Source organism: Hylobates moloch, unplaced genomic scaffold, assembly GCF_009828535.3.
Source record: "Hylobates moloch isolate HMO894 unplaced genomic scaffold, HMol_V3 SCAFFOLD_8, whole genome shotgun sequence".
NCBI classification, from domain to species: domain Eukaryota; kingdom Metazoa; phylum Chordata; class Mammalia; order Primates; family Hylobatidae; genus Hylobates; species Hylobates moloch.
Genome location: NW_026652283.1, coordinates 42,614,855 through 42,634,394, shown reverse-complemented (window position 1 = coordinate 42,634,394; position 19,540 = coordinate 42,614,855). Strand labels below are relative to the sequence as shown.

Genomic DNA, 19,540 nt, shown 5'->3' with positions numbered 1-19,540 from the left:
TGGTGCGGGTGGGGAGGATATCAGAGGCCTGAGTCCTACATAAAGAGAATTGTTGGCTGGGCACAGTGGCTCATGCCTGTAATCCCAGCACTTTGGGAGGCCGAGGAAGGCAGACCACCTAAGGTCAGGAGTTCGAGGCCAGCCTGGCCAACATGGGGAAACCCTGTCTCTATTAGAAATACAAAAATTATCCGGGCATGGTGGCACGTAGTCCCAGTTACTCGGGAGGCTGAGGCTCAAGAATCACTTGAACCCGGGACGCAGAGGTTGCAGTGAGCCGAGCTCGCACTCCAACCTGGGTGACAGAGCGAGACTGTCTCAAAGAAAAAAAAAGAACTGTTTAAATTTAGTAGACGTGGTAGCAGTCATCACTATGAATACTCATCTGTGGCAACTCACTTCCCTTCTTTGAGTCTCAGTTTCCTTGTTGGTAAAATGAGGATAGTAAGAGGCCTTACCCATGGGTCATTGCTGTGAAAACACATGACACATACTAGGTACTTACATAGTGGGAAGGATGGGGTAGAATTGGAACATGAGCACGTGAAAGAAGGAAATTCCAAGGGACGTGACAATGTGTGCAAATGCCGAGTGACATGAATGAATGAAAAAGGCTTTACTAGGAAAGGCAACAAGTCCAGGGTGGTTAGTGTGTAGGGTGGATGGTCAGTGGGGGAAGGGTTGTACTTGGAGTAGGCAAGGGTCAAAGAGGGGTGACCCTTAGTGGAAGGCTGAGGAGCTTGAACTTGATCCTGTTAGTAATGGGGAGACACAGACGACATGAGCCGAGTGGAAACAGTTGGGTTTGTGTTTTGGAAAAGTCACTCTGGCTGTGGTGAGTAGAATGGATTTGAGAGGGGCACGTGGGAGAAACGGAGAGCGCTGAGAAAGCATGAAATGCAATGTCTAGCATACATGAATATTATTTTGAAGAATGAATGACTGTATCTCGATTACTTAGGATTAGGCACGTGGCTTTGAGTGACAGAAAAACAGTAGCTTAAATAAAAAGAACGAGGTAGGTGGTCCAGAATGGGTGTAGTTATCCATAGTGTCAGCATCCAGGCCCCACCACCTTGTTGCTTTGTCATTTGTGGGTTAGATCTCATGATCCGAAAAGGCTGCCTGAGCTACCATATCAACATTCCAGCCAGAAAAAAGGAGAAAAGAGGAGTCATGCACTCTCTGGAAGTTTTCCGCCCCTAACTACAAAAGAGGCTCAGAAATGTAGTCTTTATTCTGGGTGGCACATGTGTAAGTAGAATTCAGAGGTTCTGCTACTGAGGAAGAAGATGGGAATGGATCCTGCAGTCACGATAATGACCCACTGACGTGGAGGCTAAAGGAAAGGAGCCGAAAATTATTCCCAGGGGTGTGGCTTGGGGCGCAGAGTGACTCTTCCATGAGGTGAGTCCTAGCAGGAAGAGCAGGCTGTAGGGAGCAGGACAGATCAGGATGGACACATCGGGGCATCCAAGGTGGACATCTAGGAGGAAGAGGGCCAGATAAGTGGGCCCGGAGCTCAGGAATTAGGTTTGGACTGACAGTAAGTTTGTTTGGGGGGGTATTAGCACATCCGTTGTTGCCTTGGGAATGATGATGCCCAGTGATAAAAGAAGGTGGCCAAGGACAGAACCTTGGATAGAGGCCGAGAAGGAGCAGCTGGGGAGGTGGAAGAGAAACAGCAGAAAGGTGTCCTGAAAGCCCAGGGAGATGTTTCCCAAACGAGGGTGTGGTCAGGGGTTCCTAATGCTGCTGAAAAGTCAGGTAAAGTGAGGACTAAAAAGAGGCTATTCAATTGGGCAATCAGAAAGTCAAAATGACTTGGCCAGAGCAATTCCAGGGGAGTGGAGAGGCAGGAGACAGGATGCCATGATCAGTGGGAAATGGGAAAAGAGGAAGTCAGGTCAACAAAGGTAGATGAATTGTTTAAAGGATTTTTTTGGACCTCAGTGTTTCCATGGGTCAAGTGACCCAAGTCTGGGGCTTCTTTGCTGCGCTTTTTAGTGGACTTAAAAGCATTGAAAAGGCCTCTACACTTGGGTTCGGTCTGGACGGCGCCTGCTTGAGATGGGATGCAACACCCGTCTTTTCTCGGAAGGTGGCAGCACCACACCAAGTGACACCACCTGGACACCTGGACCAACACATGACCAACACGAAATCCACATTGCACATCAGTGCATTTTCAGGGAAATGAAGCTTAGATCCCCAAACACCAAAGCTTTGGGTGGTGGTTGTTGTTGTTGTTGTTGTTGTCATTTTGGATGGAAGCCTTGAGTAGAGAAAACTGAATGGAACTTTCTGTTCAAATCCTGGCTGTCACTTACTGGCTGTGCAACCTTCAGCAAGCCCTCTCACATACGCAAGCCTGCTTCCTGGTTGGCAAATCGGGGATGAGAACAAACCCAAAAGCACCTCACGGTGTCACAGTGAGTCTGTAACAAAGTGCGCTTGTGTCAGATGTTCCTGTGGACAGACTCAGGGCTGCGGTGGGCAAGCGGGGATGGGCTCAGAAGCAGAGGGAAGGGACCAGACCCGCGCAGCCATGGGGAGGGGGTGCCTGTGGTCTTTACAAAGTCTGCACACAGCAGTGCTGTTGGAGTCAGGAAAGTTGGGTTCAGATTTTGCAGGTGAGGGAACCAAGGCTCCCATATGACCCTCCCAGGGTCATACCCCTCAAACAGGTAAAGCAGAGGCACCAAAACCAAACTTCAGAAGAAGAATTTGATGCATAATATTTTTGGGGAAAAAAAAAAAAGGCTCAGAATTGTAGCGTGGGAAAAATCTGAACTTCGCGGAACTTCTTTCCCATTGCTGTGTGGTTTCGTGTTGTTTGCTGCCCTTCACTCCCCTGGTCCCTGTTTAGTGGCCACATTCTGAGAGCACCCCTGTATCTGCTCCTTCCCCTAAGATGACATGGGCAGGGGGGTGAGGTTAAGGATGTGAGGGGAGGAGAGGAGGAAGCCATCCAGCCATCTGGAGGTCGAGAGACTCGGGCTCAGCTCTGGGCTCTGCCTTGGCTTACTACGCCTCAGTTTTCCCAGCTGCAGAATGAGGCTATGGGACCAGTGGTCCCTTGGGAGCCTTGGCAGCTCTGACTTTTTGTGAAGGCTTTTGGTTTCCCCTTGAGCTTCCCTGACCATCTCTCTGAAAGACGCCCCCTGCAACACAGTCACTATTCCATTTCCATTTTATTTTCTTCACGGCACTTATCACCCCATGAAATTATCTTGTTTTTTGTTTGTTTTCTGTCTAGACAGTAATCTACTGTCTACTCTGTGTGAGCAGGGACTTTGGGAGGGAGTTGCTATGACCTTGGCACCTAAAATAGTGCTTGGCATGTACTGGAAATGAACAAACAATTGTAGAATAAGTGAATGAAGGGCACAGAACACAGCCCCTTACTCTCTGAGACAAGTCCCGGAGTCCCCTTCTGTCAACTGCTCAGTTCTGCCACCCCTATTTCTCTCTCTCTCTTTCAGATGTGCTGAACCTAACTGAAGCACCTTCAGGTGAGGTGTCCTGCCCTCAAAGTCCAGCCTGTTTTCCTGGCTCCAGACAACTCCAAGCCAAGGTCTTTACTGACGCCTTGTGGCCGTGGGGACACACAACAGGGAGTGGGAGTATTCTCAGTGGGAGATGATCAATCCCAGGTGGCTCCGCTTCCCTCCCTTCCAGCCAGCATATACGAATCACCTGTGTGCCCAGCCTTGCTTTGGGGACAGTGATGACCCCAGCAGATGTGTATCTTTTCTTTTTTAGAGACAGGGTCTCACTCTGTCGCCTAGGCTGGAGTGCAGTGGCACGATCATAGCTCACTACAACCTTGAACTCCTGGTATCAAGTGATTCACCCTCCTCGGCCTCCCAAAGTGTTGAGGTTTAAAGGTGTGGGCCACCGTGAACTGGCCGCAGATGTGTTTCTTGCCCTCCAGGAGCTGAAGTCACACCAGGGGGAGGAGAGAGATCGTGGGGTCCAGGAGAAGATTTAGGGGAAGTCTGGCAGGGGTGAGTGGGAAGTAAGGGCAGACCCCATCCGCGTTCTGGGCAGGCGGGGTAGCTTGGGTCTCAGGCCTCACATCCTCCTGCCAGAGTATCTGTTTGACAGCAGTCTTCCCAGCTCTTCCAAGAAATCCTTCACATCTCCCACTCACTTTAGAGCCTGTTTGGGAAAAAAAGAAAGAGAAGAGGACATGCCTCGTGCCCAGAGAAGCCATTTGGGACAAAAACAAAGATGTTGAAGGAGGATTTTTTAAATACTCTGTGATGTATAATGTAAGTCTTCTATAACATTGCTTCCAGTAAAATCCACCTTACTAGCTGTCTTAACCAGGTCTTGCTGTGATAATGCCATGAAGAAAACAAAACCCCAATCTCAGTGGCCTACAAAATCAATGATTATTTTAAACTCCTAGGTCTCCCAAGTCAACTGCAGTTCAGCTGATTCTGGCTGGGCCAGGCTGGACTCTCGAATTCAGTCTAGGTCAGGTCTGCTCCACATGCCTGCATCCGGACCCAGGATGAAGAAACAACAGCTATCCAAGGCTCTCCAGGTGGAAGAACTTGCCATGACTCTATGGCCTCCGCTTGAAAAAAGCATACCGTCCTTCCTACCTGCCTTCAATTGGCCACAATAAATCCCATGGCCAAGCCCAAAGTCAGGGGATTGGTAGAGTGGATACTATGGGGCTCCACCCAGATCCACCCTTCAGAGCCTGCTGGGAATCTTTAGCTGGCTCACAACTGTGTCACTCATTGCGAATTGCCCTTGGCCACAGGGAACTGCCTCACCCACAGCCGTGGCCATGATTGGCTGATGATTGGCTGATGATTGGCCATGATTGGCTGACGATTGGCTGATGATTGGCTGATGATTGGCTGATGATTGGCCATGATTGGCTGATGATTGGCTGATGGTTTCCTTTGAAGGAAAACAAAGGCCTGCCTTCTTCCTTCAGTTTAGCACAACTCTTCAGGGATAGCTGAGCTCTAGGGCTCCTGGGGATCAGCAGCTACCTCAGTTGCTATAGCATAGTAGATCAACCTCTCCTTCTGCCTAATCCTACCTCCTGCCTTCCTTATAGATGAATCTCCTGAGCACACCCCCTAAAAACCTTCTGCACACCACTCTCTGTCTGGGAACTGGTTTCCAGGAAACCTGCTATAAGATAGATAGGCAAGTACACACCATGCAAGGGTATCCATGGCAATGGCAAGGAAGGAAGGAAGACTTTCAGACAAAGAATACAATCGACTACAATAGTTACATAAAGGATACATCACAGAGACAGATCTATTTTGCCTGCAGCAAAATGCTAGGCACATGCTCAATATGTATGCAAGGGGAGAATTGAGGCCACCTCTGGGAGGTTCCCATTTTTTATTGCACTGATTATATTTTATATATTAGGATTCCAAATAGATTATGCTGTAGCAAAGGTTCCCGGGCCTTCAAAAAAGGGTTTTCAAATCACTTGGTTCCATGATGTCTATAACTCTGTTCAGCTCTGCCAGTTGGGATGGGGCAAACACGAGTGATTCTCAGATTCTGTGCATTTACAGCAGAAAATACGTCAGGTTGGTGGGTGAAACCCCTATTGCAGGTGCCATTGGCTGAATTGCATCCCTCCAAAATTTATATGCTGAAGCCGTAACCCTCAGTTCCTCAAAATGTGACTGCATTTGGAGACAGGGCCTTGAAAGAGGTAATAGAGTTAAAATGGGTTTGTTAGGGTGAGCTCTAATCCAATATTACTGGTATCCTTATAAGAAGAGGCGATAAATCCATCAACAAGCAAAAACCAATCCCATTAAAAAGTGAGCAAACGATAGGAACAGATACATCTCAAAAGAAGATATACAAGTGGCCAAAACACATGACAAAATGCTCAGCATCAATCATCACTAATCATCAGAGAAATGTAAATGTAAACTACAATGAGATACCATCTCACACTAGTCAGAACGGCTATTATTAAAAAGTCAAAAAATAACAGATGTTGGCGGGGTTACAGAGGAAAGGAAATGATTATACATTCTTGGTGAGAATGTAAATTAGTTAAGCAATTTGGAGAGTTCTCAGAGAACTAAATATAAAACTACCATTCCACTCAGCAATCTCATGACTGGATATATACCCAAAGGAAAATAAATCATTCTACCAAAAAAACACATGCACCTGTATGTTCATTGTAGCACTCTTCACAATAGCAAAGACATGGAATCAACCTAGGTGCCCATCAATGGTGAACTGGATAAAGAAAATGTGGTGCATGTGTACCGTGGAATACTATGCAGCCATAAAAAGAACGAAATCATGTCCTTTGCAGCAACTTGAGCAGCTGGAGGTTATTAGCCTAAGCAAACTAATGCAGAAACAGAAAGCCAAATACTGCATGTTCTCACTTATAAATGGGAACTAAACATTAGTTACACATGGACATAAAGATGGCAACAATTGACACTGCAGACCACAAGAAGGGAGAGGGAGGGAGGGGATCAAGGGTTGAAAAACTACCTGTTGGGTACTGTGCTCACTATCTGGGTGACAGGTTCTGTCGTATCCCAAACCTCAGCATCATGTACATCATGCAATATACCGTAGTAACAAACAAGCACATGTATCCCCAAATCTAAAATAAAACTTGAAAAAAGAAAAGAAAAAGAAAACTAGGAACACAAAGAAGAAGAAGAGGAAGAGGAGGAGGAGGAAGAGGAAGAGGAGATTATTAGAACACAGAGAGAGACCTCAGACCTGTGTACATACAGAACAAGAGATAATCATGCAAAGATACCAGAAGAAGGCAGCCTCTACAATCAAAGGAGAGAGGCCTCAGAATGAAACCAACCCTGCTGATAACTTGGTCTTGAATTTCCAGCCCCCAGACTTTGACTCTGTGATCATACATTTCTGTTGTTTAGACCTTCCAGCCCATGGTATTTGCTATGCCAGCCCACACAGACCAACACACCATGGTAGCAGCTATCACGGTCCTGCTATACACAGAGGTGGGTGGTGGGGGAAGATGTGCCCCTCAACTTCTCAGAGGGAAAATGAAACTGTTTTAACAATTGGAGCTGTCAGAAGTACGTGAAATATGGCCCGGTGCAGTGGCCAATGCACTCTGCAATGCACTCTCAAAAAAACAAAAGTACATGAAATAAATTATCTAAATACAGAAATAACTGCATGGGTTTTTTTTAGATCTACAACAGTGTAAACATTGCAACATATTCAGAGCACCCATCCAAGTGAGCTGAGCCCCTTGGTGTACCAAGGCTTCTGAGCCTGGGCCTCCAGAGGCCTGATAGCTTCTGCTTTTGCCCTCTTACCTTATGAAGAAGTACAGTCTAATCTACTGGAGGATGAGAAGCTCCACGGAACAGAGACGAGCCATCTTGCCTGCAGACCAACTCACACCAGATTGCAGACACGTGGGGAAGGCCCTCTTGGGCCATCTAGCCCCTGTTGATGCCGGATGATTGCAAGCACATTAGTGACCCCAGGTGAGACCAGCAGAGCTGTTCAGCTGAGTTCACTCCAGATTGCTGACCCACAGAATCAAGAGTAAATAAAATAAAATAGTTGTTATTTTAAGCCATTAAGGTTTTTTGTTGGTGGTTTTTTGTTTGTTTGTTTGTTTTGGAGGCAGAATCTTGCTCTGTTGCCCAGGCTGGAGTGCAGTGGCATGATCTTGGCTCACTGCAACCTCCACCTCCTGGGTTCAAACAATTCTCTGCCTCCTGAGTGGCTGGGACTACAGGCGCGCACCACCATGCCCGGCTAATTTTTGTATTTTTTAGGAGATGGAGTTTCATCATGTTGGCCAGGCTGGTCTTGAACTCCTGGCCTCAAGTGATCCACCCACCTCGGCCTCCCAAAGTGCTGGGATTACAGCATGAGCCACCACATCTGTCCTAAACCATTAAGTTTTAAAATAAGTTGTTACAAAGCAGTAGATAAATGACACACCAAGCTAAAATTGTATCTGCTGTCAAGGCCATATTTGATGACAGTCTGGGGACTCCCAGGGCCACCTGCAAACTCTCCTTGCTGAGCCAGGCAAATTTAGAAGATAAACAGTAGCTGTGCATTGGTTAATTGTGCATCTGTCTCCCCCAGGGGCTGGATGACCTCAGGGCTGTAACTTGTCCTCCCGTGTCTGTTCATCCTGTATATTGTGCTGAGCCAGGGTCTGGCATATAGCAGGTGCTCAATAGACATTTAACTCAATTAGTGAAATGTCATGGGATTTGTTCGGGTTACCAGCACCTCCTGCTCGGGTGACTGCAGCAGTCTCCTACCTGCTCTCCCCGCACCCACACTTGCTCCCTCAAATACATCTTCCATCCCAGGAAAAAAAAAATCTAAAATGCAAATCTACCCCAGTGTGCTGCCTGAGAAAAATCTTTGATTGTCTCCCCACGGCTGTCATGGCTAAGTCCTATCTCTTTGGAATGATTAATGAAATCCTGTAAACTTTGACCCCTAATTCTAAAGTCTCATCTTGCACCCCTCTCTCCCTTGCTGTCTGGGACCAGCCACGGGATTTCTTTGTGTTCCTTTCATCTACCACACTCCCTGGTGCCTCTGGACCCTATCACATGCTGTGCCTTTTTCTGGAACATCACCACCACTGCCACCACCCCAGTTCCCAGGTCTGGCTCCATCCTACCCGTCCTTCAGTACATTTGGTTGTCCATTTTGTCTGATTGAGAGATGACAAGAAGTATGGATCTACACTGATTTATGGGCAGCAGCTAATGGTTTGGCTGGATGGCCAGGGGCTCAGAAAGCACAGAACTGGAGGACTGGCCATAAGAAAAACTGGGAGAGACTAGTAGATGGACTTTCGGAAATGACACAGAATATGAAGATATTTGTATTCCAAGTAAAATCTCACCCAAAGTCATCCATGGCAGAGGCAGCTCTTGATAATCAGATGGACAAGATGGCACATTGGATGGATGTCAGCCAGCCTCTCTCCCCAGTCTCTCCAACGCATTCTCCATATGTTCATGTACAATGTGGTCATGGTGGCCAGAATGGAGACTATTTAGGGGTTCAACAACATGAACTTAACTTGTCAAGTCTGATCTGACTAATGCCACACTGTATGTCCAACCTGCCTCCAGCCAAGACAAATGCTAAGTACTTAATATGTCGTCCCTCTGCAGGGGTCCACCTAGCCACTTGGTGCCAGGTCGATCCCACTGGACCCTTTCCATCATGAAGCAGGTGTGTTTATACTCATTGACATAGCCAGGATATAAGATTCCAGGAATCCAAGGGAGCTGGTGAGAATGGCTTCTCTCACTGTGACACCAAATAACCCGCCATATTAGTTTCCTGTGGTTACCGTAACAAATTACTGTAAAATTGGTTGCTTGAAACAACAGAAGTTTATTCTCTCACAGTTCTGGAGGCCAGAAGTTCAACATCAGTTTCACTGAGCCCAAATCAAGGTGTGTGCAGGGCTGTGCTCCCTTCAGAGCTCTAGGCAAAAATCCATTCCTGGGCTTTTCCAGTTTCTTGTGGCTGCTGGCATTCCTTGGCTTGTGGCAGCGTCACCCCAGTCCCTGCTTTTATCTTCATATCACCTTCTCCTCTTCTGTGTGATTTGATCTCCCTCTGCCGCTCTCTTAAAAAGACATTTGTCACTGGATTTAGGCCCACCAGACAGTCTCGGATAATCTCCCCATGTCATGATCCTTAATTTAATCACATCTGCATAGGCCCCTTTTCCTTATGATGTAACATTTGCAGGTCCCAGAGATTAGAACTTGCTATATTTGAATGGCTATTATTCAGCCTACTCCACCCACTCACAAAACTTTGGTCCCTGTAGCATTGAGCTCTGCTAGTTTGGAGGTCTTAGTTTTCAAGGGAAGGGAGGCAACACAGTTTTCATTACACTGGAGGTTTAAACTTTAACCAGGCCATTGTGGGCTCCTCATGCCACTCAACCAGCAGGCAAAATAAAGAGTTAATACACTGGCTGCATGACTGATCTTCATTACTGAGGGGAAATTGGTTGCTGCCACACAACAGGGCAAGGAGGACTAAGTCTGGAACCCAAGGGATTCTCTAAGGCCTTTCTATAATAAAAGTACTTGCATGTATGATAGCAAAAGTCAATGAAAAGCTGTGACACCCACCCATGCAGGACCACTGAGGATTCAGACCCTTCAGGAATGATTATTTGGGTCACTCCACCATATAAAGTTCCCTGGCCAGGCACGGTGGCTCACGCCTGTAATCCCAGCAGTTTGGGAGTCCGAGGCAGGCGGATCACGAGATCAGGAGATTGAGACCATCCTGGCCAACATGGTGAAACCCCATCTCTACTAAAAATACAAAAATTAGCTGGGTGTGGTGGCACCTGCCTATAGTCCCAGCTACTTGGGAGGCTGAGGTAGGAGAATCACTTGAACCCAGGAGGTGGAAGTTGCAGTGAGCCGAGATGGCACCACCACATTCCAGCCTGGTAACAGAGCGAGACTCTGTCTCAAAAAAAAAAAAAGATCCCTAAAAAGCTGAGGTGTTGGCTGACGGCAAAGGAAACATGGAAGGGCAATGGAATAAGGAAATTATTCATACCGACCATGGCACTGTGACCAGAGATACCAGAAAGAGGTCGATTGCGGCTATGCATATTTCCTTCCTTGCTTGGGATGTGTGTGCATATGTGTGTGTGTGCACTGTACATATTATTTTTTCCTCCCTCCTCCTTTCTCCCATATTTTATATAAACATTGTATGTGATGATCAACTTTACTTTAGTGTTTAGTTGTAGGTGGAATTGTGCCTGAATTAGAGGAATACTTAACCCAAATATGGATTCAGTGACTAACCCCTGGAGATGGATGCATCTGTTGGACCGTGGGACGTTGTGTTTTTCCCATTTAGGGGGAGGGGACTAGAGTGTCTTCTTTTGTATAAAGGACAGTTTCATCTTACTAGGTGGAAGCTACTGTCGTTATATGGCGGTTCAAGTATGTGTGGATTGATGTTTGTGGAAACTGTGTCCAAAGGGGTGGGCTGTGCCCCTGTTATTGTCTTTCAGTTCCAAGTGCAGCCTTCTAACTCTGTGATGCTGGGGCTGGGACTCTGCAAACCACATCACTCCTTTGTTCGCTAGCTTTGACAATAAGGGGCACTAGGGGAAGATTGGAAGGCAGGAAAAGTGGAGACTTCGCTCTTCCTTTGCTTCCTATCCTTATCGGCGACAGCCAGGTTGCAACAGTTGATCCCGGACTTCAGCTTTTTTCCCATACTCCCAGACAAGCCTCATTGTATCCCCTAAGAGGTACCAGCACCAGCCAGAGAGTACCTCCTTTTCAGATCTCTGAGCCCCAACACTACCGGGCTCCCTCTCCGCAAGCTTGTGGGTTCTGATAACCCCAACCTGTTTCCTATACTCCTGCAGCTCTGGGAGTGGTAACTGCTTTCTGCAGTTATTTTCTCTAGGCTATCTCAGAAGCACCTAGGGAAAATTCTCTTTTGTTCTTTCAGCCCGCCTGCATCAGTGCAACCCATTACCTATAATAAATTCTTTTTGCTGAAAAACTTAGTGTTGTTTCTGCCTTCCTGACTTGATCTTGACTGATGCAAACTATTAGGAAAGTGGTGGCCAATTTTACTGGTCACCATGAGAGGTCAGCCTGCCAGAAAGGAAGGCTTACAGGAAACAGAGTCCTGACATGTTTAAGCACCTAGATCTCACTGTGCATGAAACCAGATCTATCCCCTGGACTTCTTAGTTCTCTGTGCCAATAAGTTTCTTTTTGTTTGTTTGTTTAAACCATATAGGGTTGGGTTTTTGTTGTATACAACAAAGAGTCCTGATAATCCACATATCCTTGTCCCCACCCCCAAACCAGGAGCCTCACCTCACAGCCACTGAACAAAACCAAGAACAATCACTTCCTATTGAAAACTTTAATGAAACCAATAAGTTAATAAGTTAACAAAGTGAGGTACTTGCATATCCGAGAACCGAGTTGATGGGAGAACCTCGATCGTGGAAGGAAGGAGGGCTTCTTCCCATGTCTCCTTGGTCATAGGGTAATCCCATTCTCCTGGCCCTCTCCACAGCTGTCTCTGAGTAGGTGGAGGGGTGGCTCTCTGGGGACAGTGCAGTGCAGGTGGGGTGAGCCAGGAGAGGCTCCATCCAGGGCATGATGGTCACATGCAGAGGGCATGTTGGGGCAGAGGCTGGGCACCATGGACTGCGCAAGATCCAGTCCAAGCCCTGGTGCTGGCGCATGCAGGTCCCCAGCACGAGATGCAGGCAGCGTGGCCTCGGCCCCTTGTTCCCACAGAGGGTTGCCATTGGTCCACTACCCCTCACCTTCCTGCCACCTGCATTGGCTGTGCAGAAGAGGAGCAAAGGGGTGGGGATAAGAAAGTGCTCCTGGAGTGAATGGGGGCTTATGCCCGGATGTGGGGCTGCCAATTGAAGTGAAGAAGTTGGGTATGGAGGGAGTGGAGACAGTGCATGTGAAAGCCGGATGCGCAGCTGGTATAGCTATTAGATGCATTCTTATTCTCTCTGGGAGTTAGAGTGACTAGGAAGGCACAGGCCTGGCTAGAAGTGGGCCTGGGGTCTCTCCAGTGGTGTCAGGCCTGGGCCCGAGTTGTGCTGTGGAGACACGGAGGGGGGCCCTTGGGGACAGGCAGAGGCAGTGGGTTAGGGCTCCTGGACCAGAGAGGAGGGGATCTTCTTGGAGAAGGGGGGCGGGTAAAGATCTGGGTGGGGCCTGGAGAGCTCTCGGGTTACTTCAAAGCTCCTTCTCCTGCTCAGATGGAGTTGGGGGTCTTCCTCTTAGTGGACATCACCCTGCAAGGCCAGTCCACTGGCATCTGCTGCAGAGGCCCAGGAGCGGCTGAGTGGCTCTGCGCTCATGTCTCCAAGTGTGTCACGTCATTGCATGTTTGAGTCTGAGAGGCTTTCTTCCTGTCTGGAGAAACTAAAAGGCTATGTTTGTGCGATTGTCCACGAAGCACTGTCTGGGAGTTTTGGGGAGGATACAGAAACTTGTGCTATGAGTGGTGTCTGGAGGGCCAAGGAGGGGAGTGGCCACCCAGCAGGAGGAGGGAGCCCCTGGGAGCTGACACTTGCAAATGGGAAGAAAGGCTCAGGCACTGCCCTTAGGAGAGGGCAGGGGAGAAACAGGCCCCATGCTGGGAGGGGAAGAAGTGATAAGCCAAAGAATAGGGACAGGGTGGTGGCCAAGCAGCCTGAGACCAGCTACTGCTGGGGGCCCAGCTCCCAATGGGGGAGGGGCAGAGAGACCCCATGGGGGTCCCCAAAGTTGCATATTTAACATGGTTTGCATATATGGTGCCCACCTGCCTTGTGGCAGGGTCCTGTGCTTTGTGGGTACCTGTGGGGGCACCTTGGCCCACCCCCAAGTGGGGCGGGGACTTGGCTGGAGGGCTTCCCTGCTGCGTCCGAAGGGTGGGCCAGAGACCTCACCTTGCATAGCTGGAAGCTGGGTCAGGGCCCAGGGCCCCAGCGCCCGCTCCCACTCCCGGGGCTGTGCCCCTGCCAGGTGGGCCACATAGGGCCTTGATGGAGTGGGCAGGGCACTGGGGGGCCCAGAGGCCGCGGGACAGCCGCTGCTGCTGCCCTCTGTGCGACCTGGCATCTCACGCTCCTGAGGTGGGGAAGGGGCGCTGGCACCCACAGCAGGTACCACGCCTACTCAGACAACTCAATACTGCGTGTGGCCTCTCTCCCCGAGAGAGAGTGAGTTCAAGTACGAGAGGAGTCCAGAGGCCTCGGAGGGCGGTCGGAGCGCCAGGCCGCGGGGCTGGCCGTGTGCTGCCCTGCCTCTGAGAAGTCCCTCAGTCCATGTTGGTGCTGACCGAGCGGGAGATGCTGAGCGTCTGTGCGGAGACGGAGATGTCCTCGTGGTCCACAGGGCTGTGGTAGTCGGAGGTGATGTCGGGGTCGAACAGCGGCACTTGCACGGCGCCCAGGCTGGCCGAGGTGCCAGAGCGCAGGCAGCGCGAATAGAAGCCCAACAGCAGGTCCAGCTTGTGCTCGATGGACTGCACCTGGGGACGGGGCGCAGCTGGGAAGTAGGGCCTGGGACCGGAGGGGACGCGGCCGGGGGCGGGGCTTGGGTCTCTGGCGGACCCTAGCTGGTGGAGTGGGCGGGGCTTACTTGGGAAGCACCAATCCCGCCTGGAAAGGTGGAGCTTGGGTAGAGGGAGGGACGAAGCTGGGCACGGGTGCATAACCTGGGGCGTGGTTAAGTGTGTTCGTTGAGGATAGTCCGCGAGCTACAGCGACAACTGAGAGGCGGGGTCAAATGGAGTAGGGGGAACAGAGGTAGGCTTATCTGAAGCTTATGGGCGGGCTTATGCAGCCTGGGGGCGGGGCTTAGCAGGAGAGGGCGGGTTTATGGGAAAGTCTGGCGGCGAGGGCTGGGGCTTCGGCCGGGGAGGGGGCTCTCGGGTCTTCTCCGGGACGCTTGGGCTGTGGCTGCGGGAAACGCACCGTCCCCATGTCACCGTGGCCCCCAGAGCTTCTTGGTATGGCCAGCTCCGCCACCCCATCCTACACTCACCTGCTTCTCCACCTTGACCACGCGTCCCATCATGCTGATTTCATCCACCACCTCCGCGTCGGAGGGCCCCTTGTCGCCCTTCTCCCGGGCCTTCCGGTCCCCGGGCCCCCGACCCACAATTTGGTCCACCCTATGGATAAGGGAACCATCAGAGGGCCCGGGGACACGCCGCCCCTCCCTTCCACAAGAATTCTAGGTTGCCTGATGAAGAAGGCACGACGAGGGGACAGGCAATCTGAGGGAAGGGGCCATTGCCCTGCCAGATGGAGGTTGAGTTGAGGGTGGAGGGACTGGCGCCTGCTCTGGGGGTTCTCCACTGGCCAAGCAAAGGCACCACACACAAACCTGACAAGTAAAACAACCGTCTGGTGAAAGAGGAATGGAAATGGTGGACTAGGAGGCCCGGCGCAGTGGCACATGCCTATAATCCCAGCATTTGGCGAGGCTAGGTAGGGAGGTATCACTTGAGCCCAGAAATTCCAGACAGACTTGGCAACATAGCAAGCCCTCCTCTCTACAAAAATAATTTTTTAAAAATTAGCTGTTCATGGTAGCTCATGCCTGTGGTCCCAGCTACTCAGGAGGCTGAGGCAGGAAGATCACTTGAGCTGGGAAGGTCGAGGCTGCAGTGCGCTGTGATTGCACCGCTGTGCTCCAGCCTGGGTGACAGAGCGAGACACTGTCTCAAAAAACAAAACAAAAAACAAACAAACAAACAAAAAAAACGAAAAGAAAAGATGGATTGGGGAAAAGGGGGAAGAGGATGGGAGGAGTGGAGACACGTGGGAATGTGACTTTTAAGGTGGGTGGACAAGGCTAGAACTGACCTCACCTTATTTTTCTGCTTTCCTTTGCAGCAAAATTCTTGAAAGTGTTATCCTCTACCTCCTATTCCCTTCCTCCCCTTCTCTCTTAAACCTGCTCCAATCAGGCTTTCACCCCTGCCATATCACCAAAACTACTGTTGTCAAGCTCCCAAATAACCCCATGTTGCTAAATCCATTGATCAACTCCTGTCCTCATTTTACTTGACTTACTAGCAGCACTCAACACATCTGATCACTCCTTCTTCCAGCAAACCCTTTCTTCATTTGAAACACCACCCTCTCCCAGTTCTTTTCCTACTTCCCTGACCTCTCCTTCATGGTCTCCTTTGTTAGTTCCTCCTCTATCTCTGCAACCTAGAAACACTGCATGATCCAAGGCTCACTCTTGGGACCTCCATTCTCTATTTACTCCACTCACTAGGTGATGTCTTCAGATCCATAATTTTCAATTCTTCTACACTTTCAACACCAAATCATCATCTCCATCCTGTACTTCTGCTCTGCACTCCACACTTCTCTAACCAACTGCCAGATCAACACGCCGCTTGAATGTCCAATAGGCATCACAAACCCCAGCACCTCCCAAATCTCCTGACCCAAACTTGCTCCGTTCATTGCCTTCTCCATGTCAACAAGTGGCAACTCGATTTTTCCTCTTGCTGAAGCCAAAAACCTTAGCTTCATCCTTGACTCTCTTCTTTCTCTTAACACCCCATCAAACAACCCTGTCAACTTTGTCTATAAAATGTATCTGGAATCTGGCCACTTGTCCCACCTCTGCAGCTGCCACTCTGTTCCAAGTCCCCACGGTCTCATGCATGGAAGTCTGAAGCAGGTTCTCATTGGTCTACCTGTGTCCACCCTCACTCGGCTAAGTCCATCCTCAACACAGCACCCAGGATGATCCTTTTAAAAGACAATTCAGATCTTACCAGTCCTTTGCACAAAACCCTCCAATGCTTGCAGCTCATCCTGGATGAACACCAACGTCTTTGCTGGGGCCTACAGGGCTTTACACTCTCTGAGTGCTGTTAGCCCTCTGACCTCACCTTCTACCTCTCACTCCAGTGCAGCCACACCAGGCTCCCTGCTGTGCTGAAGCCAACACTCCAGCCACTTGCCCCTCTCAAGTCCTTGGCACTTGCTGTTCCCTCTAGAACGTTCTCACCTATTTAAAATTGCAAACCGTAACAACCTGACCCTTATTTTCCTCCTTAGTATTTATCGTCATCTGACATATTCTAGTTTTACTTATTTATCACTTGTTCTCCTTCCACTAGAATGAAAGCTCCATAAGGGTGGGAACTCTGCTGAGCTTTCTGCCATATCCCCACAGGCTGGCAAGTAGTAAATGCCCACTGACTATTTCTTGATAAATGAATGAGTGGACAGTGAAAATGCAGGCCAGAAGAGGAGAAGGGCAAGGTGTAGGTGATGTGGGTCTTGGGGCGGGGATTCTTCCTAATGCTGGGTCTATCGGAGAGATGTGGGAGGATTCCAGAGGCAAGAGATGGGCAGTGAGGACAATTTGCCTGTTCTTGGGAGATGGGAGGTCAGTAATTATTTTAGGCTGATTATTTTAGGACCAGGAAACAGTCATTCTAAACAAAGCCCCCAAAGCATATGAGTCAATAGGGCTTGCACAGAGGACCCACCGCACAGAGAAACTATGGTTGGGTTGTTTTTCAGCCTTGGCACGGGTGCTGGGTCTGGCCTCAGGCTGGCACTGCAAGCCAGGGACCTCCTCAGTCTAGAAACTCAGCTGCAGCAGTGAGCCCTTGGGGGTGCTCGGGGGTTGGCCTCAGACTTCATCCAGGGCTGGGGTCGCTGCCTCCCTGCCCCTGCCTCCCATCAGGCCCGGTGCACCCACCGAGTTTGCAGGCTCTTGATCCGGCCCAGCATGTCCAGGTGGCCTGCTGAGTACTGCTCAATGACGTCCTTCACGTCGTACGGTCGCAGTGTCTCCTTGAATTTCCTTTTGGCCACCAGGAACTTGAGAATCCTGTTGGGGGAGGGGACTCAGAGGGAGTGTCCTGTTTGAGCAGGGATTCTTTCCCAGCACCCTCTCCATCTCTTTGCTATCCCCTTGTCCAGCACCAGGGCACCTCCTGCTTGGCCGCCACAAACAGCCTCTGCTGCATCTCCCAGCCTCCCCTACCTCCGAGTAGCAGAAACAGGGATGAGGTGGAAAGGGGTTAATCCACCAGCCGGGGTGGAGGATGGGGTTCAGGGCGCCATGGTATGAGAAGACAGAGAGGAGATCAGCCTCGAGAAGGAGGCCGGTGTGTTCTTTGAAGAGCCCTGCATCCCTGGCAGAGACTGGGCACTGGGACATTGTGGGGCAGGCACATCAATAACTTTGTTTTTTTTTTTTTAATTATTTTTTAAAGAGATGGGGGGTCTCACTGTGTTGCCCAGGCTGGTCTCGAACTCCTGGACTCAGGCGATCTACCCGTCTCAGCCTCCAAAGTGCTGGGACTACAGGCGTGACCCACTGTTCCCGGCCCAATTACTCTGCTTTAGCATGCCAGCTCTGCCAGCCTGTGTGGAGAATACCCTGGAGGAGCAGAGGCATGGGCAGGGAAACTAGCTTTAGGGAATGGGGGAGGAGATATGGAAGAGCTTGGAGCAGTTCAGGAGGTTGGGCTGAAAGTCTCCCTGGTCTGAGTCCAGGATGACTCCCATGGCTTGGGTGACCGAGTGGATGGTGGTGCCACTGCCTGAAATGGGAACTGACCCAGGAAGAGGAGCAGGTTTGGGGCATGCTGGCTGAGAGGTCGGTGGGGTGGCCAAGGAGAGCTGGCTTGGGTCAGGTGGCAGGTCAAGTACTATGTCCTCGACACTGGGCACATGGAGGGGAGAGAATGGATGGGTGAAAAGGGGATAAGCAGAGGCCTCAGACTCTGGGGGGTAGTGGGGACAGGTCCAGTTGACTCTGATTTTGTATATTTATCTATTTAGAGACAAGGTGTCACTCTGTCACCCAGGCTGGAGTGCAGTAGCTCAATCACAGCTCACTACAGCCTCAAACTCCTGCACTCAAGCCACCTTCCGCCTTAGCCTCCCAAGTAGCTGGAACTACAGGGGCACACCAACATGCCTGCCTAATTTTTTAATTTTTTAATTTTTTTTTTTTTGCAAAGACAAGGCCTCACTATGCTGCCCAGGCTGGTCTTGAACTTCTGGCCTCAAGTGATTCTCTTGCCTCAGCCTCCCAAAGTGTTGAGATTACAGGCATAAGCCACCATGCCCAGCCTGACTCTAATTTTAAAAGGAATACAAAGAAAAGAGGCTTGTGGGCAGGTGTATCAGCCAGGGAAGAAAGTGGGGAGCCCAGAAAACTTGGAGGTTGAGGGGGTTTCTGGAGCTAGAGCTGCAGGCTGGAGATGGAGACTAGGCCAGGACGGCGCACCAGGGAGCTTGGAGGCCAGATCCATGCCTAGGCCGTGGCCCAAGGGCTCAGGAGACCCTGGTCCCTGCTTAATTTTTGAGGCAGGGAGACAGCCAGTAGAGCAGGGGCTTTCAAACTTTTTTGACCAAGACCCACCATAAAAAATACATTTTTTAAATACAGTTTCACTCTTGTTGCTCAGGCTGGAGTGCAATGGCACTATCTTGGCTTAATGCAACCTCCACCTCCCGGGTTCAAGTGATTCTCCTGCCTCAGCCTCCCAAGTAGCTGGGATTACAGGGGTCCACCACCATGTCCAGCTAATTTTTTATATTTTTAGTAGAGACGGGGTTTCACCGTGTTGGCCAGGCTGGTCACAAACTCCTGACCTCGAGTGATCTGCCCGCCCAGATGGGGAGCAGCAGTGGGTGGCACATGGAGCGGGGTGCTCGCCTCAGGCCTCAGTCTTACCTGACGGAGCGGATGACTGTCTTCACAGCAGGCATGACATCGTCCACCGTGAGCTCACACTGGTAGCTCTTCTCCTCTGCTACTTCCTCTGAGGGGGCATCTGAAAAGGCAGGGATGGGGCAAGTGGCCCACAGAAGGGGCCACTCCCAACCTCCCATCCGACCCTTGTATGCCAAACCACCAATAGAGTGTCCAATAGGAAGACAGAGGCCTAGAAAGGGCCCAGAACCTTCCTGGGGGCTCCTGTGTCTCACTGCCCTCCCCAGGGT

At 50.2% G+C, this 19,540-nt stretch overlaps 1 protein-coding gene across 1 annotated transcript in view; it reads right to left on the bottom strand.

Moving 5' to 3' along the window:
* Positions 1 to 11,929: 11,929 nt before the first annotated feature.
* The window catches only part of KCNQ4 (potassium voltage-gated channel subfamily Q member 4), a 56,848-nt gene continuing 49,237 nt past the window's right edge, over positions 11,930 to 19,540 (bottom strand). The window contains exons 11-14 of the mRNA XM_032160442.2: positions 19,272 to 19,371; positions 17,280 to 17,411; positions 14,583 to 14,712; positions 11,930 to 14,067 (exon numbers count right to left, since the gene is read on the bottom strand). Of these exons, the coding sequence (XP_032016333.1) occupies positions 13,855 to 14,067; positions 14,583 to 14,712; positions 17,280 to 17,411; positions 19,272 to 19,371 (575 nt within the window). The 3' untranslated portion in view covers positions 11,930 to 13,854. The remainder of the gene's footprint in view (positions 14,068 to 14,582; positions 14,713 to 17,279; positions 17,412 to 19,271; positions 19,372 to 19,540) is intronic.